At 47.4% G+C, this 13,873-nt stretch overlaps 1 protein-coding gene across 3 annotated transcripts in view; it reads right to left on the bottom strand.

The window, feature by feature from the left end:
- Window positions 1-9,392: 9,392 nt before the first annotated feature.
- Window positions 9,393-13,873, bottom strand: part of Foxj3 (forkhead box J3) — an 88,338-nt gene continuing 83,857 nt past the window's right edge. For all 3 annotated transcript variants that reach the window (XM_021200546.1, XM_029539773.1, XM_029539774.1), the window contains 3 exons: window positions 13,029-13,220; window positions 11,611-11,718; window positions 9,393-10,087 (listed from right to left, as the gene is read on the bottom strand). In XM_021200546.1, the coding sequence (XP_021056205.1) occupies window positions 9,972-10,087; window positions 11,611-11,718; window positions 13,029-13,220 (416 nt within the window). In that variant the 3' untranslated portion in view covers window positions 9,393-9,971. The remainder of the gene's footprint in view (window positions 10,088-11,610; window positions 11,719-13,028; window positions 13,221-13,873) is intronic.

Raw genomic sequence — 13,873 nt, 5'->3', positions numbered from 1 at the left:
GATGCTGGTTAGGACAGAGCTCGGGTGTGGAGGCTGCTGGGCTGGGTCCGGACACCTTGTGGGGTTACAATTGAGTAAAGTTTGCAGTGAAATTGGAGATGGATGGGGTGGGGCTGGGTTTATGATTTGGGTTAGGTCTGGGATGACGTGGGAGCCTAAGGCTGTGCTGGGATTTGATTTGGCTTTAGGGTGGGACTGGGCTAGGGGAACCCTTTTTTTTTTCTGACTCAAGGTGTCTTCCCTCCTCAGGTGTGGCTGTGACTGGGGGAAGGGAAAAGGGTTTCCACTCCTGCTGTCTTTTTTGGCCCAGGAGCTGCTCCATCTGACCTTCAGGATGACGCAGTTCCATACCGTGGGAAAGAGGAAGTTGCTACTAGGTCCTATCCCTTTGGGTCTGGCCCTATCCAACACCCCACCCCCAAACCCTGCTCTGGGAAGTAGGAACTTAACTCTTCTCCCCTTTCCCACTATGGTGCCTGCCCAACCTGGGGCCAGCTTCAGCCTCTTTTTTCAGGAGACATAGGACCTCATCAGCCTGCATTACACCTGCTAGAGATTGGACCTTAGCTGTACCCCTGGAAGCCCAAGCTGGCATCCTGAATACCAAGCCTTGTCTTCAGCTTCCAGCATACCTCATCTCATCACTTCGCAACTCTGAGGCTGTTTGGGTCTTCCATACATATGGACCACATCTTCTGGCAAGCCAGTGCACTTCCATGGCCTTCCAAGCCACAGTACCATCTAGGGACAACCAGCCACTGTCCCAAACCTCGGAGGGAAGCCAGGCAGCCTGGCTGGCATTCAAGCTCAGCCCCCGAGGGGTATCTCATACAACCAGAATCTCAAAGCACTACACTAGAGTAGGAGGGGATGCCAGTGCTCAGACTCTACCCAGAGCTAGACAGGCCCCAGTGCCAGCTTCATCTGAATTACACGACCTTTGGTGTCAGCTTCTGTGCTGGAGACTGATGAAAAGAACAGTTCCACCTCAGAGCTCAATGTTTTCTAGCAACTTTCAGGGTCCCCTGAACCCCAGAGTTAAAGTTAAGACTATTTCTACTCCTTTGTGCTCTGGAAGCCTTCCCATGTTACTCAGAGCCACACGGCCTCTGAGAGATTGGCAGCATAAGCTGCATGCCCAAAGCTCAGACAAGGCCTGGCATGGTGGTGGTGGTGGGGAAGGATGCTTCCATGTCTAAAGGACATAAAGTGGCATGGCTTGTCCCCAGCACAGCAGTTAACAACTGTGGCAGACAATTATTCTGCAATTGGCTGGGCCAAGCCCCAGTGTTCTACAGCTCTATCAATTGTCACTATCCTCAACACAGCTGGCCCTAACCTCAATGCTGGAAGCTGGATAGTTCTACTTGATGCTGGGGTACCCTGGGCTTCTCCAGGAGACTGATCCTATTCCTTCTGAAGTGCTGTGTCTGGGTGACCTCATTTGATTCCCAAGTGCCCATGAAGGTCAGGTCCCCTACAAACTTAAAGCTTCCAACAGGTCTCCCGCCTGTTTGCCCACAGGCCTAAACTGGAGATACCTAAGCCTGATCTGTGTGACCTTGAGAGGGGTGGTCTGTGTTTTAGTTCAACCTGTGAAGCTTGTAAATGTGTTTCAGAGTGTGTACCAGTCTCTGGTTGCCATGAGAACCCAGGAAGCCATAAATGCCTGACAATTCCAGTGTCTGTGAACCTCCTAACAGCTTTGGTAATGAATATGTATGTATGTATGTATATATGTATGTATGTATGTATGTATGCCTGGCTGGCATTCAAGGTCAGCCCCTGGGGAGTATCTCATACAACCAGGATCTCAAAGCACTACACTGGAGTAGGAGGGGATGCCAGAGCTCAGGCTCTACCCAGAGCTAGGCAGGCCCCAGTGTGTGTGTGTGTGTGTGTGTGTGTGTGTGTGTGTGTGTGTGTGTGTGTGTGTGTGTGTGTGTGTGTGTATATATATATATATATATATAAAATCATGGTATGATGCCATTTTAAAGGGTGGGGGCAGTGAGCTAGAGCTCACTGGGGTTAAGAAACCATGACTTCCCAAGGACATGCACACACATGGCTGCTGAGTATGGTCGTATTGACTGTGCACCATAAAGGCACAGGGCCAACAGCACATGTGTAAACACAAGCTTTGAGCACCTTTAGCCCAAAGGGAGGCACAACTTTCAGATTTGCTGTCAGGTGGATTTGGTGACAACTCTGGCCATATAGCTATAAATTCCAGAACCGAATCCAATTTCTGAAATGCCAAAGAGAAAGTTGACCTTCCCGAGTGCCTCCTATACTGATCCTGGCACCGCACAAACTTCCCCTTTGAGGGAAGAAAGAGAAGTGGTTCACCAAGAGTCAGCAGTGCCCACTCTGCAGAGGAGAAAATGGGTGATCAGAATGCTCATATCACACAGGAAGTGGCAGCTGACGGTACCTGGAGGCCCTGGCCAGAGTCCCAGTCCAGTGTCCCCTCCCCGGGGCCCCAGGCTATTGGGCGATTCCCTTGATGCTTCAGGGGACAGCTGTGGAGTGGAGAGGGTGTGTCTGCTTGTTTGCCCAGTCAAGTCTCCCCCTGTGGCTGGCCAGGATGAGATGATGGGTACCCATTTGCCATCTGTTCCCATTCACACACAGCAGCTGCCTCTTCCTCCTGGAGGCATCTCACTCAAGGCAGGAAAGGTTCATCTGGGGTGCTCACCCCCATGAGTACCCTACACACACACACACACACACACACACACACACACACACACACACACCCTTACCCTTCAGAGGAGCCCAAACAAGACAGAACGTTGATGGATTTTCACTGGACTCCTTGTGGGACGTGCTGGGAATAAAGCCTAGAGCTCGGGTCCCTGAGGCCAGGCTGTGCTGGTGGAAGTGGCATTTGAAGTGGCCTTTGACTGAGGGATGCAGACCTGGAGGCACAGGGGTGGCGGGAGGAGAGCTGGTCTGGGCTAAAGCACAGCAGGGCTCCAACAGTACCAAGCGGGGGCATTTGCCTGATGACAGTGAGAAGCGGTTTAGGACCTTGAGAGAGCCACAAGGAAGGACATTGCAGCAGAGGACAAAGGCAGGGGGTAAGCTACAAGCCTGAGCATACAGGACAGGACGGAGGGCAGTGCTCCAGTTCAGCAGGTACTAAGGGGAGTGTGGGGAGGGGAATCAGCTGTTTGTGACCACTTAGAGTAGAGGGAGGGAGGGAGAGAAGGAGGGAGGGAGGGAGGGAGGGAGGGAGGGGGAGGAGAAGCTCCTTTGAATCTATGTACAGTACACAGCTGCCATGTGCTTATCAGCTTCTCAACACCATTCTGAGGTGAGGTGTTTTGTTCTGACGAAAAGGAAAAGTGAATCTCAGGGAAGGCAGTATCTGGCCCACAAAGAATCCTAGAACTGGACTCCAAAGCCTGCACTCTTCCCACTGCCTTAAACATCACTTGTGCTGGTCACTCCAAATGACAAGGATCAGTTTCTGCTAGGATGAGAATGCTTGGGCAGGCACAGGTAGGTATTCATCTGCCATTTAGCCCAAAACAACACTACCTGGGAAAGAAGCAAGAGGGGTCAATCCAGGCGTGTGAGGAGAAAAAGTACCTAGAGGAGACTCACAGGGCCTAACTGTGACAGCCCCTGGGTATGCAACTTGAGCCAGTGCGCCTAAGGGTCGACCTACCCCACACCCCACAAGACCTGTCCTATTTCCAGTCCTCTGAGCTTGTGCTTGGATCCCCAGAACATATCAAAGCTGGATGGATAGTTTGGCAGCCTGGGAAGATGGGAGATTGGATCCCCAAGGCAAGCTGCCTAGCGAAACTAGCCATTATTAGTGAACTCTGGTTTTTTGTTTTTTGGTTTGTTTGGTTTTTTTTTTGGTTTTTCGAGACAGGGTTTCTCTGTGTAGCTCTGGCTGTCCTGGAACTCACTTTATAGACCAGCCTGGCCTCCAACTCAGAAATCCGCCTGTCTCTGCCTCCCAAGTGCTGGGATTAAAGGCGGGCGCCACCATGCCTGGCTGAACTCTGGTTTTGACTGTGAACCTGCTTCATTGACCAGATTTCAACCTGGGGCCTCCACAAGTATGTATACTCACATTAACATGCATCCACATCTGTGCCTACATATACACACAAAATAAACACACACATAAATGGAAAAAGAAATCAGTCACTGCTACTCAGCCTGCACAGTGACAACTACCCAACCATCACACTGTCTCAGTCTGTCTCTGTCTCTGTCTCTGTCTCTCTCTCTCTCACACACACACACACACACACACACACACACACACACACACGACCACTCATGTCTCCTGAACATCACTCAAGCAGTGGAAGGGAAGCTGAGAAACGGGAAGTTCCCTCTGACCTTTGGGGTGGGGGGGAGCTAAGAGCAAAGAGGTGACATTCCATGACAGGGAGATAGGGACAGGGGCAGGATCTAGGGGAGGGTGGGCTGGGGAGAGGGAGGTCAAAGGCTCCTGGGACTGTTGTGAAAGAGGAAACCAGCCTCTGTGGGAAGAACAGACCAGAAAGAAGCAGATCTGGGCTGTCTTCCCACTCACAAGGCAGTGACCTTTGGGCTACCACTTCACCCCTCAGAGTGGCAATCCCCGGCAGTAAAAAGGCAGATAATGGCTTTGACCCCATGAGGTGGCTGGGAGTGCTGAGGCAGATAATGGCTGTCAAGTACGGGCAGGGAGCTGGCAAATGGTAGCAATAATCATAATGCACTTGACAGAGCAGTGCATGGACACCCTCCAGGCTCACAGGCAAGGTGTGCCTGCCTGAGCCACACCTGCAGCAAGAATGTCAGCTGGCAGAGGAGGGGGGAGATTCCTAGAGTGGGGGGTAATGAGCTTCATCAGGGTCCAGCCAAGGCAGCAGTGGAGACCCCACATGACATGTAGGCTGAGAACAGCAAGGGGTCAGGCATCTCCAGCCATCAGTGCTACCATGCAGAAGGGGACACAGACAGCAAGGGAAGGTGCCTCTTCCTCTCTAAGCTTTGGGGTGTGCTAGGGGGTGGCACAGCTCAGAGCTGAAGGAACTCTTCCAGAAAGGAGAGGCATGCAGCAGGCAGGGCTGCCCCCTGGTGATCACAGGCATTCCATGCAGCCTTTACTTTACATGCTTTTAATGACATTTAAAAATTATGTGTATGTGCAGGAGTACACTGGATGCTCTGGGGCTGGAGCTCCAGGTGGTTGTGAGCCACCCAGCATAGGTACTGGGAAAGGATCTAGGGTCCTCTGGAAGAACAGACCATGGTCCAGGCTACAGAGTCACCTCTCCACAGCCTTGTCTCTTTCCTAAGTTCCTCCCTCTACTCAGGGGCAGTCAGGAAGACTTGGAAAGCACAGCAACTTACTGAGAACAGAGGTCACAGGCTATGTGGACTAGCTTTGGAATTCAGCCCTATTGCTGCTGTTATTACCAGCTCTGTCACCACACCTGGCCCAGATGCTTCTTAAGAGGTTGGGAATACCACTATCAGGCCCAGGGGCTGTTCCCTAAGAGTGAATACGATGATCTATACCAAGTGTTGGGGTCCACATCTGGGACACTGCCCTGAAATGGAACTGTAATCTGGTTTCAATTGAGCCAGGTGCTTTTTCCATGGCGACTTGTCAATTTATCAGACATTGGGAAAGGAAAAAAAGTTCAAAAATTTCTCTTGAATTTACTATAAAAGAAACCAACGCAGGGACCGTCTCAGGAAGCCAACATGCTCCCTATTCTGCTTGGTTGTAGCCTATCTCTAAGCTCCAGAAGAGACTGCAGACTTGCTTCTAAAGGCAGTGCACACCACACCAGCCAAGAGCACACACTGGTGAGATGCTCTGCTCACGCGACGTCCCATCTTCTACTGGCCCTCTAATGTTTGAAGTCTCTTTTCTCTTGCAGTGTCTGCCACAGTTGCAGCATCCCTCACGTCTCCAAAGCTGTCCCCTCTTCCACACACACAGGGCCACGATACCACTATACTATCAGGTGACAGCAGATCAAGTTAGACAGTGTGTACAAGGGGATCTGGGGCGCTGGGGAGAGAAAAACTTGTGAGCATTGGTTTTCTCCCTTCAGCACTAGTTAAGGGGTCTGAACTCAGGCCATCATCAATCCTGGAAGCAAGTGGCTTTCCCTCGAGCCATCCCTCTGATCTGTGTACAGGAAGTCTGAACTGCTGCTCCGTCAATGACTCTCCTCAGATTTCCCCAAGTAGCTGAGAGACTTGGAACAAGGTGCTTCCTTTACTGGGTCTGAATGCTCTCAATAAAATATGCTTGCATTAGTCATTTTTATAAGAAAATGAAACGTGGAGTTTTGAATGCCCCTTCCATGAAGTCTTACTGAGCTACCATGGGTTGTCCAGGACTTTTTACACAGCTGGTAATGGCCATTTATAAAGAGAATCCCTCAGAGTTGCATGTCAAAGCTGAGGAAAATATACATACTGCAGACTGACTATGTTTCTGCCTCCACTGACCAGGAGAAGCACACTCTAGTCGGAAACTTGCCAGCAATGGACAATGGGAACACAGCCCAATCTTGCCCTCTAAATACACACACACACACACACACACACACACACACACACACACACACACACANACACACACACACACACACACACACACACACACACACACACACATACACACACACACACTTTCACACATGGTGAGTAGTACTGTCTCCTTGGCTTTGGCAAACCATGAAGTTGGAAGAGTTTTGGAATCTACTCCACACACAGTCATCCTAAGTCTACAATTAGGTAAAAGCTGGGCAAGCTCTTCGTGTGCAGGTCTCCATGTTTCTTACCTGTCCACTAACTAAGCCTTTTTGAACCTGCTCCTACCTCAACCTACAACCCCCACTCTGAGCCTGAGCCAGGGCATGGAGCAGCAGTGTTGGGGAGATGACCCCTGGCCTCAGGCCCTTTGGAGCATGACCTGCAATGCCTTCTCTGAAGAGGCTTTCCTAAGCCACTGCTCCTCACCAGGGAAACTTCTGGGGTGGGCTTCCTGGTCAGGTGCTGTCTGCTTGGCACCCCAGGCAAGTATGTACACATTAAAGGCGGGAACTATGGCTTCCTCTTCTCTGACTTTCTCTCTGGAGAGCTTGCCCAAGTGTCTGCTCAGGAAAGTGAGGTACAGAGAGATTAAACAGCTTTAAGTTCAGTGCTAAGGCAGCAATGACTGGGTCTCAAACTCCCAAGGGCTCTGTGGTCTGGCCACTGGCTTCAATCTGGCTTCCTCAACTCCATGCAACAAATAACACAGACCATCAGGCTGCAAATACAGTTATCATAATATATTTATTTTAAGTGCCATCCATGCATATCAGTTCTGGCAGCGACAATCCTAATGACACTTGGAATATTTCTTTACAGCACTATACGGTTACAAAGAATGGGTGCCACTCACCATTGGCAGAATACGAAATCGTGCAATAGGAAAACTGTAGAAACATTAAAACACTTGACTGTCCAACAGCAGCAGAGAGCAGGTTGTTTCTGCACAACAGCCAATGCATGTCGCCACATATATACAATGTAAGTATGTACACATCACCCTTTCAATGAACATATCAAAATACTCTATTCCATTTGAAATTATCCCAAGATCGATCCCCTCCCACTTCAAAGGACGTCTGAGACACATATTAAATATTTACAGGAACACACAGGAGTACATTTACATTTCAAACACTGCCACAAATGCCAGTCGGACTCTTCTCCTGGACAGAGCGCCCCATCTGTGTATGTATCTTTGCTAGTCTTTACCCCAGTCTCCAGTCAATTTCAGCCCTAGAGAACTTGCTGTGTGTCATCAAATAAAACAGAAATGGCCACTAGAGGGCCTCTGTGCCCACCAGGTAGCCTTCCCTGCCCAGGCACTCAGGCTTGCTGAGCCCCAGGGAAACAGGGAACCACATAAGAGTGGCGAGTCTGGCCTCAAGTGCCAGTCTTGGTCAGTTTAAACATTCATAAATATATCGATCACTGCAAATCAGTAATTGTCAAATGGGAAGTTAGCTTCACATAATCTGTAAACTCATCAAGCCATGCTGTTCAGACTGCGATACTCCAACGCTCAATCATTTAAAGTGCACACTGCTGCGGAGCAATCCTAGTCAGGGAGCAGCCATTTTGGTGTCCAGAAAACAGAGACTTGAGTAACTGCTGGGGACCTCATTTTCCCAAGCTGCTTCTCTGCAGGCAGCCATCTCATCCTTCCAAGTGAGGCCTGTTGGCTATTGTTTGAGAATCCTCTGTACCTGAGCTTCTTTCTCATGCCAAGTGGGGGTCCAAACAACAGAGAAGCTCAGGGCTCTCCCTTCTTCCCAGCACTCCCCATGGCTTCCCAGGGATTCATTCAAGACAACACTCCATTAATACATACACAGATATTCTCATTCTCTCCCCCTGCCCCGTCTCTTTCATGATCTCTTGCACACACACACACACACACACACACACACAAACCTTTGTTCAAGTAGAGATTACTCATCCACAGACTCACTGAGGATCACTCAATGTGATTAAGCATTGCTTAGCCCAGAGACACTAACAAGCAACTGGTGGCCAGTTATTTCTTCTTGATTTGACAGAATCTATTTCCTCATTAAAATGGATTTCCCCCTCTATGTAAAGAACCCATTAATGATCCATTCACTGTGGGGAGGAGAACCTCCTTTCTTTACTTTCATTACAAAATCAACACAGTCAACCCATGCAAGCTGTGACATGACACAAAACAAAGCAACTGATCAAAGCTCTGAGGTGCTTCATGTTGGGGACACAAAGACCCAACAGCAGGTCACACAGTCAGTCACGGCACTCAAGACTGAAGCAGATAAGACTCTGGAGCTGCATACAGCCCCTGCTAGCGTTACCAACAACAGCAAGGACACTGCTGCATAAACCCAGTCTCTGTATTTTGCTGCCTAAATAGACTGATTCAAATTCCAGGAAATTCCTATGTAGCTATTAAGTCTCCCCCAGCAGGAAGGCTAAGCAAGACAGGAAGCACACTCACCCGGTAAGGAGTGATGATAAAGAGAAGGACCAATGCTTCTGATTGTCTTTGTCTGTAAACTTTATCCAGAAAAATAACCATGCTTTCAGACAAATCCCTCCCTAGTGAATCCAACAGAACTGTGCATTCACACGAAGTAGCAATAAATATTAAAATAACACTTTTGAATAATAAATACATAAGCGACTATGGAGACATTGGTTTGTTTGAAGTTTCAGTCAGCCCACACATTTCAGAGCTGCCAAGATGCAGCTGAGGAATCACACTGACAGGTACAACACACTCCCTACAACACCCTGCGTGACAAGTGACAAGCTTGCTCAGGAACAACGGCCCTCTGCACTGTTGAGAGTACCAACTCCAGATTCTTTGACTTACTCGGTGGATTCATGATTACTCCTATTTCTGAGGATTAAATAAAGGAAACTGGGCTTTGAAAAATCTGATTTCCTTTCAGCTCTCTGTATCATCTGAAAGCATCCTGCAGAAAATGGCCTAACTAGGAATAAAAACTGACAGTAACTTTCTTTTCAAGATACAATAATCCAATTAGAAAAAACTTGAAGCCTTTCAGTAATATTTGTACACATATTTACACATATGTATCTATAAACTGCTCGCAGCAAAATAGGCTCTGTCTGAAAAATCAGTCTGGCACTTGTGGTCAACATCAAACTGACACAAATATGCAAAAAGCTGTCCAAATCACAACAGTTAGGAGCTACAGAGGGTACTGGCAGGGAGACAAACATGTAGTTCTTGCTTGGGTTGGATAAAAGCAGTAAGTTACCCAGCTAGAATCTCTGATTGTCTTCAAAAGGAATTTAGATAGCACTGGTAACATTGCTTTGTTTTCTCAACCGGCCTCTAATCCGTCCTTTCACTGAACAAAAAGGATGCTGGAGTCTGCTGTCTTGCAGAAACAAGCCTACACTATTGAATCCCAATCAAAGTCATCCTGGATGTCATCTGGAGGCAGAGGGCGCCGCATTGGGAAGGCTTGGGAAGGCATCATGTGCTGCTGGTTCATGGCTCCGTGATGACCTGGAAAGGAGGAGGTAGTGAGCAGTGAGCTGGGCAGGAAGTCAGGAAGAGACCAAGCAGGCTGAGAGCTTGTCTCCTGTGTGCAAGTCGTAAGCACACTGCCTGGAATCCACCTCAAGTCCTCCAACAATGTGGTTCTTCTGGTCCTTATTTTATGGTAGGGAGAATAGGGTTAAAGAAGTTGAACGACACTACAGGTATAATGATACATGCATGTAACCTAAACCCTAACCACGCAGGAGACAGGCAGGCAAGAGGATCGTGGATCAAGGCCAGTCTGGACTACTCACACTGACTCAAAAGACAAACAAAACCCCAAAACCCAAAATGTAAACGCAGTCTACCAGACTCTAAAAGCTTTCATTTTATTAACCTGCAGTAAGGAAGGCACAAGAGAAAATGCTGACAACCATTTCCCTAGTTTGCTCTGCTTTAATGTGTTTTCAATATAACATCAATCAAGAATGCTATCAGAGGGTTGGAGTGACGGCTCAGCTGTTAAGAGTACTGGTTGAGTCACCAGAAACCAAATGGTGGCCTATTACTCCAGGTCCAGAGGACCTTATGCTCACTTCAGACCTCCTTTGGTAACAGTCACACACTCAGGAAAAATACCCATACACCTAAAAAATTTTAACTTAAAAAAAAAAAAAAAAAGCCATTGGTGTACGACTGAAGTTAGACTGGGTCATAAAAGAATTTACTAACAGCAGTCCTTTTATTAGAATTTAATCATATCCTTTGAAATGCTATAAAATATTTATAGGATCATTGTTGTTTGTACTGTAAAAATAAAACTCCAAGCTACCTGCTAGTTATTTTTCTCAAGAATCCTTTAACCTATCTTATGGTTTTCAGTATATTACACTATATCAGAAATGGTGACGTGTCTTTAAGAAAAAGATCAACCCCTCACTGTGTCAGGCAGGAAGGAGACAGGCAATCAGGCTTGAGCTCGAGCCACTGCACCTTGGTACCTGCAAATCACTAGTGGGGTGAGGAAGGAGTTGTAACAGCAGACACATTCCTTCCACTTCACCCAATGACGCAGCACTCTGTTCAGTCCCTTCCCCACTGCCTGGCACACAGGTCTCTCCAGGTCTCACACATCCTCCCTGGCAAATCACTACTACTTACTGTCTGTCTTTTTCCCAGAGAGGAGTTCAAGCCAGCTTCTCTCTCCTGACCCGATCGATTCCTCCTCTAGGTGATCCTTAAGACTCCTACCAGTTCTAGCAGCATGCACTGGTCTCCTGGCTACTTACAAATTACCATATCTTTAGCCTGGAAATAGGTAGATTAGATCTTTGAAACCAATAGAACAGTATTCTCAGAAGCTAATCAATACAGGCCCAAAAAAGCTTCACTAAGTCTGTCAAAGTAAAAAAAAAACCTCAAAGATACTCTGCAACCCAGGACATAAAGAAAGTTCACGCCCTCCCAAAGCAGCCTCATTTACGGCAGGACATCCAAGCTTTCCAGTATTAAAACTCTAGGTTCCAAAAATACTACACAGACATTACCTGCCATCGTAGTTCCTGGAGTGTTGAGCGCCTGTGGAATATGAGGATAACCAGGGGGTGGCATCACTGAGGGAGGGAGACTTTGCCTGGAATCTAGGTACAAATTTCCTGATCAAGTTAAAAAACACAAAGAGAAAACAAGTTACCACTATGATCAAAACAAAGCAAGCACTAGAATCTTAATGGTTGAAGCCACGGAGATAATAAGGAAAGAAAACTATTCCTTCTGACATGCAGTTGGCTTCTGGTACAAGGTGCTATGCTAGGTTCTGAGCACACTGGCATAAGCTCATATGCAAGGACATCACTTCATTATAGTTCAAATTATTTCCACATCCATGACGTCACTTGACCCTCCCACTACCCACATAGAAGGGCAGACTGGAAATCACCTCTTCTTTTTTACAGAATTCAAAGGAAACTCAAAAGCTTGCCAAAGGGCACAGCTTTGGCAGTGTCAGGACTTAGAATCCACATGTCCCTGCTCACAAGCTCTTGTGCTGCTGCTGCCCATCTTGCTACTGCCCTCAACTGTCCCTGACTGTCCATGTGAGTGAACTCAAGTTTTAAGAAGACCGTGTTCCTAGAATGCTAGTGTATCACATAAATTGCACTTGAATGCAACCAATGCAATGAAACTAAAAAGTACCTCCATGTTTCCTAAGAAGGGAAGAAAACTGCTCCCCACCACTAACAAGGTAAAGCACACTGGATTTGGCTGCTCCCAAGTTTTTACTAAGCCATAGGAAAGCTAGACCTGTGCCCAGACAGGCTTAAGATGGCCTCAGAGATGACCTCGCCCAACAACCCCTCAACTCACATATAGGGGAAAAAAGAGAAGAAACTTGACAGGAGCAGGAGCAGACTCTAAGTCCCAGGTCATTAACTCCAAGATAAGTTGCTGAAATTTTAATCACACTTTTATTTCCACAGGAGACAAGATGGGGGGTGGAGGACAGGGGGACGATACACCACAATTTCTCATTTTTCTATGCCCTCTCAGAGCACAGAGCCAGCACAATGACAACTTGCCATTCATTATATGCGTTCAAGTAGACCTTAAACTTTTCATTTTAATGTCCTTAAATGATGTTAACATTTTGATTTTTACTCTAAATCAACAAATTTAAAGTGAAATAATTTTATAACCGTTAAAAAAAAAAACCCAAGTATCTCTTAAGAGACTTGTTTAATAACTATAAAAAGTTAAGGATCACAAAGGATAATAGTAAATAATTCACACAAATCACAAGAAAATAGCCTTTTGCCCCCACATTTTAAAGACATACTTTCCATATCATTCACCACCACTCATTTCTTTAAAACAACACAATGTACATAAATGTCACCCTGAGTGACACATCACACTGCCTATCTATCACCTGTGACAGTGAGCTCATGGAAGTTTAAGCCCATACCTGCCCCGATGTGTTGGGAAGGCTTTGCTGGGTGCATGGCACCATGACAGACGTTCTGCTGAACACTACTCTGCGAGTGGATAAGGCCAGTCTGTGTGAAGAACTGATTAAGAGAGGAACAGAGATCAGCGAACTGAACCTGATCTAATGACCAGTTCTTGAGATCCGCCTGCCTCATACTCTCCATCAGACCTACAAGGAAAGCATGTGAAACACAGTGAGCAGGACTAACACTGCAAGACAAATGCCAGTACAAGCCTGCTCAACCCTCCGTCTCTGCTCACTCGTGGCAGAGTATATGGTGTGCTGAGACCTGAGACCTCAACCCCTCAAACCTGTGTGTTACAAAACGGGTTTGTCGTATTCAGTGGCATACATGTACTTTTGGTGTTTGGGGGACGATAAGACAGATTCTTAAGGACACACTGGCCGGCCAGCCAGCCTAGGCTTCTTGGTAAGTTCTAGGCTAGTGTAAGACCCTGTCTCAAAAGAGGGGGCACAGGTATATGAGGGTCTGAGTTTGGATCCCTATTACCTGATTAAATGCCAACAACTGTGGCACCTGCCTGTAAGCCAAGCACTGAGAAGGTGAGGGTGGGGCAGGAGAAAGAATACAAACAGGAGATGGAAAAACACGAAGGACACAATACACGAGGAGGATCACCAGAGGCTAGCCATTTGAAGTCAAAACAGTGGGCATAAGGGTCAGTGAAAGACTGTCTCAAAAATACGGTGGAGAAACCACAGAGGAATAGACCTCAACCCCTGACCTGCACACGTGTAAGCATACCCACACATAGCACACAAAACATAAATTAGGCACAGATGGTTCAGCTGGTAAAAGT

The sequence above is a fragment of the Mus pahari genome, chromosome 6, assembly GCF_900095145.1.
Source record: "Mus pahari chromosome 6, PAHARI_EIJ_v1.1, whole genome shotgun sequence".
Classification (NCBI taxonomy): domain Eukaryota; kingdom Metazoa; phylum Chordata; class Mammalia; order Rodentia; family Muridae; genus Mus; species Mus pahari.
This window is presented reverse-complemented; position numbering and strand designations above follow the sequence as displayed.